This window comes from Ceratotherium simum, chromosome 13, assembly GCF_057802395.1.
Source record: "Ceratotherium simum simum isolate JZ-2026a chromosome 13, ASM5780239v1, whole genome shotgun sequence".
NCBI classification, from domain to species: domain Eukaryota; kingdom Metazoa; phylum Chordata; class Mammalia; order Perissodactyla; family Rhinocerotidae; genus Ceratotherium; species Ceratotherium simum.
This window is the reverse complement of record NC_141912.1, coordinates 62,844,730-62,859,043: the sequence shown is the minus strand read 5'-3', so window position 1 is coordinate 62,859,043 and position 14,314 is coordinate 62,844,730. Positions and strand designations below refer to the sequence as shown.

Sequence of the window (14,314 nt, the reverse complement as noted above, 5' to 3'; positions counted from 1 at the left end):
TATATTTAGTCAGGACTATAAGTTATTGGATTTGTTCATTTATTTTTACACTTATTGGAAGTAGAGTTGGCACAATTACTTTGCAGGCAGGTTTTTTTGTGCATAATATAGCTGGGAAATATTTAGACAGTGAAGAGCAGCCCACATCATCAGTCATTATGATATCCTTCTGTTTTATAAGATTTTTTAAAATATTTTTTGAAATGTGATCAGATTTAAAAATTGTATTCTATCACTCAACAACCATTTGTCGAGTGCCTATGTAGCCAGGTGCTTTACGAAAAGATAGAGCTAATGGGGGAAAAGCCTGGAGTCTGTAACATCAAAGACATTTCCAGAACTGGCATGAATTATTAGAAACACGGAATTTTAGAATTGGACATCATTAGTTGAAATCTTGAAGGACATTGGTTAAAAAATACTTTTTACTGTTGATTATAAATATACAATTTTCATTTTCCCAACAAACCAAACAGAAATAGAAGAAGCAGATAGACGACAACTTCCAAAGAATTTAAGAATGACAGTTATATAAAAAGTTAAGATGTATCAGGAAATAATTACATTAAATAAATTTTGAGAAAATTAAAAATTAATATTAATAAATATTTAAAATAAAATAGGGCATATTAGTAAATATTAGGAATCTGAGAAATCCATCACTGAAATTTAAGAGATGAATTGATATTCTTTCCTTCAAATTATTTCTCGGCTCCATTGCTATATTTAGACACCTGATTATAGCGACCAATTCAATTAAGTTGTTAAAGTATGAAACAAAATATTTTATAGAAGCAATTATCAAATATATTTAGTGTAAATACTTTTAGACATTGACGTTATATTTTAATTTATTTTCATTCCAAATAGGAACTTTGAAATAATTACATAGAATGATGAATTTTTTTTTTTTTAGATCTCCTCAAACATGTGTTTGAAAATTATATGATGAAACATCTTACCTAGAATGATTCCAGGAAATTTGGGGTGTAAATCCTTAAATCATCATTTTTATGCTTATTCTGTCTTCATTCTGGGAAATGTTAGTAAATTGGATGCACTGTTCCACGTAAGAAATCATCAATGCACATAATCATGTAGGAATTATTTGTTAATATTTCTTATATATTATCCAATTGTCTTTTATGACCTCATCTCTTTTTGAAATTACTATTGAATTTTTATAAACTATTAGTAATGATTTGCTTGAAAAATATTTTACTTGGTGATGAAGAACATAAATGTAGAAGCACATAAATGATGAATGCAATCCCACCTCCAGGAGTAAACTAGTAGTTTAATGTCTTTTCTTGTTGGCCTGTATCAGAGTTTAATTCAGCACATTAGCACATCCCTGGCAAAATAAGATGCTTGGCTGTAAGATCTTGCCCTTTTGGCAGAGGACTAAACTCTCATAGTATAAGATTTGAAAAATCTTATTGCTAACATGACCTAGTAAGATCTTAGGGAATCTGAAATATAGGAAAGTAAAGCGAATTGTCCGTGGATGAAGTATTTCTATGTTTTCCTAACTAGAACAGGGCTTGACTGCTTTCCTGCTACGCTTTCTCTGTGTGGGAGTAGGCACTGTAGGGGCCTCCAAACAGAGGGGGTGCTGTTCTGGGGATGACGGCAGAGGCTCCCTGGAAGGACAAAAATGAGAGTCACCTAGTGATTGAAGCCAGGTTCTTCTGGAGGGAAAAGGGTAGGCCTCAATAGTGACCTAAGGACTCAAGGAACGTGTGAATAGAGGATGTAGAGATGTGAAACGGCAGGCTATTCAGGGTTGGAACCACAAGTTGCTAATTATGAATGGAATATTGGTGACAGCCTTGGAGAGGGAGTTTTATTTAGAAGACAATACACTTTCAAAGGCATTTGGGAATGAATGAATTTCACCTGTTCAGCAAAAATTAAATGGGCACTTATCACATTCCAGATGGGATTCTAGGCCCTGGAGATACAGCAGGGAACAGAGCAGACAAAATTTGTTTTTGTGAGAGCAAATTTTACAGTTATTCCTAGTCTAATATATGAGGCCTTTAAAATCTTATATGAATATTAAATTTACTAGCCAGCTCTTTAGGAAGGTTAATTATAAGCAGATATATACACAGATTAGTCAGATTAATGACTTTTTATTTCATTCTTTTATTCATAGACTAATTTAAGTGCATATCTCATCCATATCATTCAACAGAAGTTGGTTGAGAGGACCATTTCAATTAAAACTGTTGACACAAAAGCCATGTCACCACAGCCCAAATAATACTGTGGTCTCATTGGTTTCTCTTGTATTGTTTTTAGAGTTTTCTTTCTTTTTAATTTTAATTGATTTTGTTATACACGGATCCAGTCTCTATATACCTCAGAAGAGAATATTTATTTCTTATTCCACTCTATTATATCTTTTAAAAAGTTTTGTTTTTTAAAACTACTCAAGAAGACAAAAATATACTTTCATTATACTATTCCTCTCTGTTCTCCTATTGCTAGACATTTATGCTGTCTTCAAAGGTTTGCTACCAGACGAGATAGTCCTAGAAGTGGTTTTGCTGTGAGGAAGCACAATTTAAATTTTGGTAGATATTGTCACATCCCCTCCCAAATGTTTATCCTGATATCCTTCATAACAAGTAGTGTAGGAAGAGACTATGCTAGATCTTCTTGGTCTCTGATTTTTATCAAATACAACATACGTTTTTATCCTGATTAGTGATTTTTCATATTTATTACAATTTTGCCGGATATTAATACTATTATTCCTGCTTTGTTAACACGTTTATCTGCTAAATCTTTTTTCCTTTTTTTATTTTCAGGCCCTGAGCGTCATTTTATTTTAAGCATATATCTTATACAGAACACACACGGTTGGATTTTAAAAATCCCATCTGATCCTCTTCCTTTTAATAGGAAATTAAATCCATTGACATTTATTGTATTCATTAAAATGTTGAACTTATTTCTTCCATCTTACACTGGAGTCTCTCTTTAGCATGTTTTCTTGTTGTTTCTACATTTTTTCCCTTTCCTAATTTTTTTGGATTGATAGGACTTTTCACTGTTAGATTTTTTTCTCTAGATATTCTACCTCAGTTACTCAATTCTTATACGCTAATTTTATCACATGTACTTAAATATATTTCTAGATCCATCAATATCTTTAGTGAATCAATACCTGCACTCTTTCCCAAACCAAGACGAGACTTTTGGGTGTGCCATTACCTCTCCTCTGCCTGGACACGCATATGCCACTTATTTCCAAACTGCGCATTTGTAAGTAGTGCTTCAATAATTTACCCTTAAGTATTAGTTGCATTAATTTCTTTGCTAATCTTTTTCCTTGGATTTGTTTTTAATTTTGCTCAAGTTATCCTTTAACTGAGAAGGGGTCTAAAATTGATTTATCTTGCCCTCACATTTGAATGTCAGTTTCACCAGGCCCAGAAACTTCAGGTCAAGTTTTTTTCTCACTGAAGTTTGAAGATAAGGTTTACACTGCATCCTGGCATCTGGTATTGCCTATGAGAGGTCTTCTTGTAAGAGAATCTGCTTTACTTTCTGGAAGTTTGTTTTTAGGATTTTTCTTTTTATCCCTGAGTTCTGAAATGTTCCCAGTGTGTAGACATTGGTCTGCCCGTTCAGCTGCCTTGGTGCTCTGTGTTCCCTGTCAGTACAAGGACCACACTTCCCCCCGGGCACACACTGAATGTGTTTTTCTCTGGAGTTAACCCCCTGTCCCTGGTTTTCTTCCGTGTCTGTGTGGAGGTTCCCAGTCACTACAAGCTGCTCTCTGGTTCCATCTCAGCCCCCTACGTATTCACTAAGAACTCTCTCTGGGGAAACCGAACTTCTGATTTCTGATTGTTAAAAGAGTAAGCGCAAAACACGTCACTGCCCATTTCATTCTCTGAACAATTCTCTTTCCTCCCCGCGGAAACCTTTCAAAGCATGTCTTCTAGTTCCTCACTTCCTCTCACCCAGTGATGTCAGCCATCCTGACTTCAAGCCTCCTTGCTTGGAGGAAACTGCTCTCCTGAAAGTGAGTTTTCTCTCAGAAGCCATCACATTCATCTGGATTCCTTCAGCTCCTGACACTCTCCCACCCTCCTCCACCCCATAACTTTTCTCAAAATGCTCACCTCCCCTGGCTTTCAGAGCTGACACTTTGATTTTCTTCCTCCTCCTGATACTTTTCTGTCTCCCTCCTCGCCTTGGTGACTCTTATCCTCTAAATGTGAGTTCTCCCTCAACATTCCCTCCCTCAGAAATTCCACCCATTCCTGTAGACTTAGGTCTCGCTTTTAGGCAAACAACTAACAGTCTCTCACTCCCACAGGCCGATCTGCATCTTCCAGACCATCTACACAACAGTGCCACCCAGATATTCTGCTGGCAAACTTAGCATTGAGGAAAACAAGCTAATCATTTCCCTTGTGAGAGCTGCTCCTAGCTATGCATTTCAAATTTAATTTTAATAAACTTATGGTACTCCAAATAAATATTTCATGAATAAATAGCAAAATAAAAATAAAAGCTGACCAGAAATAATGCAGAAAACTGTCTTAAGCTTGTCAAAATATCTTGATGGACCAGTTCAGTGATGTAAGAACAGGCCTTAGGATTGATCTGTAAACCTGAATAACAGAATAACAGAGGAATCATTTGAGATTTATGGAGACTGCCAGGGGGAGGAGGTGAGGCTTCCTGGGCACAGTAGAGAAAGGAGGTGAGGTTAAAAGATCTTGGGAGAGGAATACAGAGAGAGGTGTCCGTAAAAATGGTGGGAGGATGAGACCAAAGGAGAAAACCGAGAAATTCCTCACTGAAGACTATCAGAAGCAGTTTTAATAACACTGATATTTAAGTAGAAATGTACAGTAGTTCCTCCTTATCTGTGGGGGATACCTTCCAAGATCCCCAGTGGATGCCTGAAATCATGGATAGTACCAAACTCTCTGTATATAATATATTTTTTCCTATACATATATATTTGATGTGCAATGGCAAAATTAGCACAAACTTCTCTTACCTTCTTCACAATTTCACAGATAAAAAATTTGTTCTTACCGTAGATCTTAGCAACCTCAGCATACGATTTTTTTCTTTCCTTTTTAAGTGGAGAACTTTCACCTTTCACTTAAAGAAAGCACTTTACAGCTTCTCTTTGGCATATCCGAATTGCCAGAATCACTACTCTTGTGTTTTGGGGCCATTTTTAAGTAAAATAAGGGTGACTTGAACACAAGCATTGCGATACCAGGACAGTCGATCTGGTAACTGAGACATGACTCACGGGTGGGTGGTGTATACAGCGCGGATCCGCTGGACAAAGGGGTGATTCACATCCTGGGCGAGATGGAGTGGGACGGCTCGAGATTTCATCACGTCACTCAGAATGGCACAGAATTGAAAACTTATGAATCGTTTATTTCTGGAATTTTTCATTGAATATTTTTGAACCACGGTTACTACGGGTAACTGAAATCCTAGAAAGCGAAACCGTGGATAAGGAGGGAATACTGTATATACTATGCTGGGGTGAAATATGATCCCTCTTCACTTGAGCCAATTTTTATTAAAAGCCTACTTTACCCTGTATTAGAGATATTTAAGAGAAGGTGATTAAAGAAAAGGAAGATTGATTTCATGTTGAGGTTGGCAAGGGACAGAATAAAGAGTACATCCCCAGAAGCAAAATATAAAGCACTGATGGATAATCTAGTTAAAATACGTGTAAGAGTGGACAGGAATATATGTAACCCCTCCCTCAAAGAGTCCTTAGGAATATTAGGGAAATATTAAATTTCTAGTTCTAAATTATGTGGCAGCTTAAGCCAAGTGTTTGCTTAAAAATTACAGTAAAGATAGTCCTCAGAAGCGTGGAGAATTTGGAAGCTCACTGATGACAACTCTAGGATTATAAATGGACCTGGTCAACCTTAGAAATTTACCTGGTCTCTGGGTAGCTTATATTGGTAATGTCCATTCAACATGGTCCTTCAGCTGATTTGTGATTTCTGAACCACATGCAAACCTTAACATAATCTAGCAAGGAGTCTGAAGTTGTCTACTGAATACCAAAGCCTAGGTTTCTGTGGGGCTGGTAGCCAAGGACAGGCAAACGGGGTTAAGGATGGTATCTCTTACATGCTAAATCCTTCCCTATTTCACTTCCTCCCTCACCCCAACCTTCACAGGGGACACTAGCGCTGATTACCCAATTACAGCGAACTTTTTCACCAAGACTGAGGTGGGAGAAGCAAGTAAGATTTTGCTTCTCTGAAGGAAAAATATCTCCTTTTATGTTGTAGTTTTCAATTTTTTTGATGTTTTACCTGGTATTCTCCAATTAATTATAATCTATCTTCAAATCTCGGTATTCCTTATATTATTATTCCTTTGCCAGAAGTTTGTGTCAGAGTATATCTTCCCAGCTGGTATATACCTGGCTTCACAAGTTATTTTAAAATGGATATACTGGTTTTGTGATGACTAAAATTTGATGAGTCAATATTGTAAAATAGCTGCATCAGATCTCAGTGTAAACTTTGGTTGCATTTCTTAAATTATGGAAATCAGAACTTTTGGACTACTTAGCATTTAGTTTAGTCATGGTCATCCTTTTTTTTTTTTTTTAAAGAGGAATATTGATAAAGTAAAATACGTGGAAAAAAGAGTGCTCAGAGGGGTAAGAGGGTGAGAAGTAGAGTGACAACTATCTCAAAAATTATAGTTTAGTGTCAGGCTTATTTTGGACATAAATTTTGACTGCCCAACGGATCAGGCACTTTAGAGAAGAGAATCCAGTAGGGCATCTAGGGCAAATTTAAAGAATCAAACTTCAATATGGAATTATCAACGTTCTAAGTGCCATATAAATAGACTCTTATTAGAATCAAAAACAGAATATTTAGTGTGGAAAAAAGAAAACCTCAAGAAGAAATGGTAATTTTCTTTGACTATTTGGAAACTTGTCACGCAGCAGAAGGATTATAAATAAATTAACCAAGTTGTTTATTAGGAAAGAATTAGGGGAGAAGGGTCAAATCCATAGGAAGAATTTTCTAACAATCTGAGGTGCATAAAAAGGAATGGGTGGCCATGTGAAGTACCAAGCTTTTGATCACTGGAAGTTCTTAAGCAGTGGCTGTGTGACTAATGAATATTGTAGAGATAATTCCTACGTAGATTTAACTCTAATTCTTAGAATCTGTGATTTTTCTCTCTCCCCAAACCCCATATTCTGTTAACTTTCAAGTCCTGTGATATCTCCATCCAAAGTATGCCCTAAATCTCTTTATCTCCACCACTACCACTCCAGTCCAAACCCCCCAGCCTCTAGCACTTTGACCATTGCAGTAGCCTCTTAACTGCCCCAACCCCCACCCCACCACCACTTCCCCTGCTTACAATCCATTTTCCACATAGCAGACAGACAGATCCTTTAAAAGGTAAATAAATCCCCTTCTTAAAGTCTTTTTATGTCTTCCCGACTCTTAGAATAAAATTCAAACTCCTTATCCTGGCTCTTATTAAGAGCCCTGTATAAGCTGCTCCAGCCTACAGCTCCAAGATCATCTCATATCCTTCTCCCCATTACTCACCATGTTCGAGCCACACTGGCCCTCTTTTAGTTCCTTAAGCATACAAAGGTCATTTCTCCTTTGTACTAATTGATTGCTTTAACTGGGAAACTCTTCTGATCTTTGCATGCCTGATTCATTCTTGTCATTTTTATCTAAGCTAAAATTTCACCTCCTTCAAGAGGCTCTCCAAGAGGACCACCAAGTACAAAGTACCTTACACAGCCATTCTCTAAGACCAGATTTTAATCCTCTATACAGAACTTATCAATATGTTTTTTTTTATTTAATAACTGTATCCATCAACCCACTAAAACATGAGCTTTGTAAGAATAGGAGTCTTTTCTCCATCAGTGCATCTTGTGCCTTGTAAGTGATTGAGAAGCACTTTGGAAAGGAGAGAGAGGAAAAAGAGAGAGAAGAAGGGGAAAATTATTATTATTATTGAATAATATCATGATCTTAATCTTACTCACTGCATTTGGGTGATTTCCTCAGATCTATTTTTCAATTCACAAACATTTCCCTTGACAGCATCCAAATTAGTGCTTAACCCATCTACTGATGGTTTTTTTTTGTTTGTTTTTTTTGCTGAGGAAAAGTTGCCTCAGCTAACATCTGTTGTCAATCTTCCTCTTTTTTATTTGCTTGAGGGAGACTAGCCCTGAGCTAACAACTGTGCCAGTCTTTCTCCACTTTATATATGGGTCGCTGCCACAGCATGGCTGACAAGTGGTGTAGGTCTGCACCCAGAATCCAAACCCATGAACCCGGGCCGCCAAAGTGGAGTGTGCCTAACCCAACCACCATGCCACAGAGCTGGTCCTGAATTTTTAATTTCAGTGATTATATGTCTTATTTTTGGTAGTTCTATTTTTTCCAAACCCACTTTTTTTCATGCTGTTCTATATTTATTCTTTCCTTATTATTCTTTATCTTTATTTTCTTTATTATTCCTACTCTTTTTTTTTAATCACTTTAAACATATCTCTTTTATGGTTTATTTAAGGATTTTGTTTTTGCTTCTTAGTGTGCTCCTTGTGTTGTGTTTGCTGATTCTCCTGCATGGTCTTTGTTTTCTCCTGTAGTTTATTTTGCTTTGTCTTATTATTATTATTTTTATCTTATTTCTATTGAGGGTTCATCTTGCATAGTATTTTTTCCTTCTGTGAAACTGCTATGAGGACTCTGTAAAAATGTCCTTCCACAGCAACAAATATCTTGGCTTTAGGTTGGTACATCAAAAAGGATAAATTCACATCGTACACCCGCATGGTGTGTGCTAGCATTTGTTTCTTTTTGTCTGTGTGTGGGGTGCCTTTTGATTTCCCTACCAAGACTCCTGAAAGAAGGCAAGCTTCCTTCTCACTGCTTCCCAGGGCCATTGAGTGTAATTTCTCTAGACCTCCTTTGACAGAGAGGGTAGCTCTTTGAGACCCCAGGCTTTATGTTGTTGGATTGAGTTTAGTTCCCCAAACCTACACAGGCCAAGGACACTCTTCTCCATGAAGAAGCAAGGAAATCCTAATTCTTAGCCATTTAGAGCTTATAACTGTGCAAAACAGTTAAAACCCCCCAGCTGACCCTTAATATTTTAGGTTTTTATTGTTGCTATTATATTTTATGGACACCTATACATTTCCCTTTCTTTCCAGCTTGCCTCATTTTTGCTGTATTTACTTTTTTTCTCAATTATATAAGTTTTAGGTGTACAATGTTATAATTAGACATATGTACACACTACAAAGGGATCGACCCCCCCAAAGTCTAGTTACCACTCATCACCCTACAATTGACTTCCTTCATCCTTTTCATCCACTCCCAAACCCCCTCCCCTCTGGGAATCACTGATCTGTTTTTTATTTACCTATTATCCAACATTTCTATGAGTTTTTAGCAGGTCTAGGTTGCATTCACATCAGCTCATTCTGCCATGTTGCTTGAATTCTTTCCAATGAGTTAGGCATTACAATTAAGCGCTATCTTCCTCATAAGCTAGGTTCTATTATTAGTCCCATTTTAGATATGGAGATGATGAGGTTTCAAGAGGTTATGTTACTTGTCCATCATTATATAGCTAAGATGTGTTGGGTCTGGGACTCAAAAAATCACATTTCACTGATGCCCAAGCCATGCTGTCAAGTATAAGGCCTTATAGTTAATAAGACCACTAGACTCCCTTTCAACTTTAAAATTAATATTATATCCTTGCACTTTGTATGGTTTATGGCCCCAAATTGGAATATGTGGTTTTGTGGTTTTAATTATGGTGGAATATATAACCAGGCTAACATAGGTTCAGAGATTTTGTAATCTCAGCTGCAGGTCCCTTCCAACTGCTTTGTAGGTTTTCCTTGATACTTCATGGGAAGGAAAATATGCTAAATTAAGAGCCTCACAATGTGAATTGATATTAAGATGGCCTAAAAAATAGTGTAACCTTGGGGCAGGCCCCATGGTGTAGTGGTTAAGTTTGTGCGCTCTGTTTCAATGGTCCAGGGTTCGAAGGTTCAGATACCAGGTGCGGATCAACACACCACTTCTCAAGCCATGCTGTGGCGGTGTCCCATGTAAAATAGAGGAAGATGGGCACGAATGTTAGCCAAGGGCCAATGTTTCTCAGCAAAAAGAGGAGGATTGGCATCGGATGTTAGCTCAGGGCTAATCTTCCTCACCAAAAAAAAATAATGTAACCTTCTAGTATCATTAACATGAGGTTGGATATAATGGAAACATTTTAATGGTGAGTAATGCATCATATGGCTTCTTCTCTAATGTTTTCACCCTTGGCAACACGTCTTTTTAATTTTGCCTCTACCAAAATTCCCTTTACTGAGCGTAAATAAGAAGATGCATTTATATTTTCAATGAAGCATTTAAAAGTGTGAGCCCACATTAGATTTACTCTGGAAGAGGCACATATTAAAAAAAATCACAGAAATTTATATATTCAATTCTTAAGTTACTGATACTGAAAAGGCATTAATTTTGATGTCCTCTACAGACTGTAAAGGTTTTCTGACTCCAATTTTAATAAAAGAATAAAATTCTCACAACAGTACTCAATTCTTCTTACTAAATGCTGAGAAAGAATTGAACTCCTTTTACCAGACAAGCACTCTGTTAATTACTCATAAAGGTCACAACTGAATCACACAAGAACTTAATTTTTCTGTCTAACAGTGCTCTATGTTTTTCTCAAGCCCTATGGTTTCAGAGAACCAGAATTTCCCACTACCTCAAAATGCTAGATTGACCTCAAAAACAAGTCTGGAAAAAAATATCCTTCCAGACATTAAAAAAATGAAACACGAACAACTACCAAATGATGTTTGACATTTAAGAATGACCTTTGTGTAGCAAATAAAGTCATTTTCCAAAAAGCTAACATTCAAACTTTCCCAGAAATAAATTTGCAAATGAAAAGACATCACCAGCTAAAAAAGTAATTACTAGCCATAAGCCATTTTTTTTGCAAATACCAAGGAAATTAGTGAAGTTAAATGACCAGATTGAGTAGAAATGCTCCATCAATTCTTACGTCACTTTTGCAACACTGCTGAATCCGTTTTGATAAGTCTACTGAATGAACACTTTCTTTTTAATAATGCTAAATCTCTTCTCTTGCAGCCTCCTCTGAAGATGGAGAGCAACTTATGCTGGTATACAGAGTGTCTCACTGAATATAGTGACTTAGGCATTTAAAGTACGTTCATGATTTGCTGTCTTGACCTCAGGTTTTGCCCTCCAAATCTCACACTGATTCTATAAAAGGCAATCTCCAGGCTTTAAGTAGCAGATTGTCTGGAAAAGGGTGGTTACAACCATTTAAGTCCCACCCTGAGAACAACCAGTAAGCGGTATCAACAAATACATTAACAAAGTTACCATAAAGTGAAACATGAAATTAACTCAGAGTCCACATAAATGTGTGCCAATATTTTCTTTCTTTTGAGGTTGAGCGAGGATACCAACATTTTCTTAGCACCTACTATGTTGCTACCCTTGGGTATGAAGACGGAATTTCTTACCTCATGTATATTTCTATGAAATCAGAATTCTTACTCCCTCACCCAATGTAGAGATGAGGAAGTGAAGGATAATGTAAGAATCTCCAGTTACACTATAAATTAAAGAGCTGAGATTCAAAATTAGGTACGTCTGTGTTAGGTCCATGTTCTTTGTTCTACAACACTAAAAGTAAATATATAAAGGCAGCGCATTCTTCCCTCATATAAAAGTAACTCAGGGTCATTATAGAAAATAAAGATACCAGAAAAAATAAATTATGTGTATCCCACTCCACTACCAAAAATTCTTACTAACATCATGTCCAGGTTTTGGACTCTCTTTTGCGGGGAGGCATGTGTAATAAGATGTTAGGAGGTTTTCTTGAGAACTTGTACCAGGGGTTACCTAATAATGCAAAGATTTCACATTTGAGAACAAATTTACTGAATTAAAATCTCCAACATCTCCCAGGGACACAAGAGTAGCTTCAACATTGAAAGTAATCCCAAGGTAAGAGTACTGACAGATTTTCTTCCAAAAGAAGGAAAAGGGGAGGCCTCTGGAGAATCACTGGTAAATTTAGGGGAGATTGAAATATTTCCTGACTGGACATTCCCTTAAATTACTAGCCTTGCTTGCCAGCTCGGGTGCTGTCAGAAAAAGAGGAGAGAGCACCAGTGGGAGATGCTTTGATGACAGGATGTCAACTATAAATACAGGAGTGGATTAGTTTCTGTAGCCAAGGGAGGGGATGAGGATTTGGATAACTTCAGCATTAAAGATAAAAAGATTTAGAAGTAATAGAAACAATACTCTCTATCAGCATCAGGAAGTCACAACATGGAATTAGTTGTGGGAAGTTTATGACTTCACTTTGAGTTTAAGGTGGAGTGAAACTTCTTAATGGAAAAGTTAGCAGATGGATTAAGAACAGCCATATGAGCATATAGGATTATTGACTTTTCACTGTGATGGAGGCTGGTGAGGTCTACAAAGCAAACCAGGACCATGAGCCACTTTTGGAGAAGGTCCACATTTGGAATCGGAAGAGGAAAGCAGAACTTGGAAGTAAGATGAAGAGAAAGAGTGAAAGTAGACCAAAAAACCAGGGCGGCGTTCAGGAGAGTGTTTCACCAGGAAAGTCTAGCTGACACACATTCGATGAATAAAAGGAAGGCTCTCCGGGGTTAAGAAGTTCCTAGATTTGGAGGTTAGGTAATCATTGGTGATCCTCAAGAATAAAATAATTTCCAAAGAGATAAAAGAAGAAATATGTTGATTAGAAGTAGAAAAACCTTAGAGTTGATCGTTGATAGATAAAGCCAAGAGATGTGTCTTTCTCAGACTCTAACAAATCCAATAAAGAAATAAAAATACATATACAAATTAAAAGGGTAGTAGATAACTACATAATTTATTGATTTGAATATTAAAGAGAATATTATGTTTGTAAATATTAATATTAAGATTTCATTAAAATTAATAATTTTCATAAAAAATTAGCAATAGTAATTCAAGAGGCAGGAGAAACAAGAGGCAGGAGAAATATTTAATTGTCTAATAAACAAAGATGACATAGAAAATGTTGTTAAAGAACTATATGCAAATAAGGACCAGATTCATAGGCATGGGGGAGGGGTTGACTTTTAAACTTCTACTTTAACAAAATCATTTCCTGATATATACAAAATGTTACGAACTTTAAAAAGATGAAAAGCTACTTAATTTGTTTTATAAAATTAGGATAACATGGATAGCAAAATCTGACAAAGATGGTTAAAAATAAAAACCATAAAGCAAAATAACTTATATGAGAATCCTAAATAAAATACTAGGATGAAATTAATAGTGCATGAGAGGAAAAATCTCTCACAACTAAGTAAGGGTCCATTCAATGAGTTAACTATGTATTAATATTGGGAAATCTTTGAGAAAAATATAATTTAAATAGATATGGAAAAGCCTGAAATCCATCAACTTTCCTTAATTACAATCCTTTTGGGGCCGGCCCCGTGGCTTAGCGGTTAAGCGTGCGCGCTCCACTGCTGACGGCCCGGGTTCGGATCCCGGCCACACACCGCTTCTCCGGCCATGCTGGGGCCGCGTCCCACATACGGCAACTGGAAGGATGTGCAGCTATGACATACAACTATCTACTGGGGCTTTGGGGGGAAAATAAATACATAAATAAAAAAATCTTAAAAAAAAAAAATCCTTTTGAAACTGGGAATCCTTAATATGATTAGGAAAAACAACAACAAAAGTCTCAAGTCAATAGTCATATCACACTTAGTAATGAAACTTTAGAGCTATCCTGACAAGTAAAAAGTACAAAACAAGGATGCTCATAATAACAATGATTATTTCACATTGGTTTAGAAGCACATCCAACACAATTAGACTCAAAGCATTTATATAACAAACAATCTTGGGAAAAGAAATAAACTGTCTTTATTTGCAGAAAACAGAATTATTTACATAGAAAGACCAATTTTAAAACTGGTAGAATTAATAAGAGTTCTTTATGTCTGAATACATGATAAAAAATACTCAAATTAATAGCTTTGCTGAATCATCAATAGTAAATTATAAACAACTTTTAAAAACATACTAAAAACAGAGTAAAAAAGCAATTAATTTAACAATAAATATACAAAAGCTATATGAAGCAAAACTACAAATTTTAATCAGAATTATTGAGTGTCTCAGACACCATG

At 36.3% G+C, this 14,314-nt stretch overlaps 1 protein-coding gene across 1 annotated transcript in view; it reads right to left on the bottom strand.

Moving 5' to 3' along the window:
- LOC147915747 (adhesion G protein-coupled receptor B3-like) overlaps positions 1-5,385 on the bottom strand; it is a 114,583-nt gene extending 109,198 nt beyond the window's left edge. Inside the window, exon 1 of the mRNA XM_087437837.1 lies at positions 5,297-5,385. Within this exon, the coding sequence (XP_087293963.1) occupies positions 5,297-5,385 (89 nt within the window). The remainder of the gene's footprint in view (positions 1-5,296) is intronic.
- Between the last annotated feature and the right edge of the window lie 8,929 nt (positions 5,386-14,314).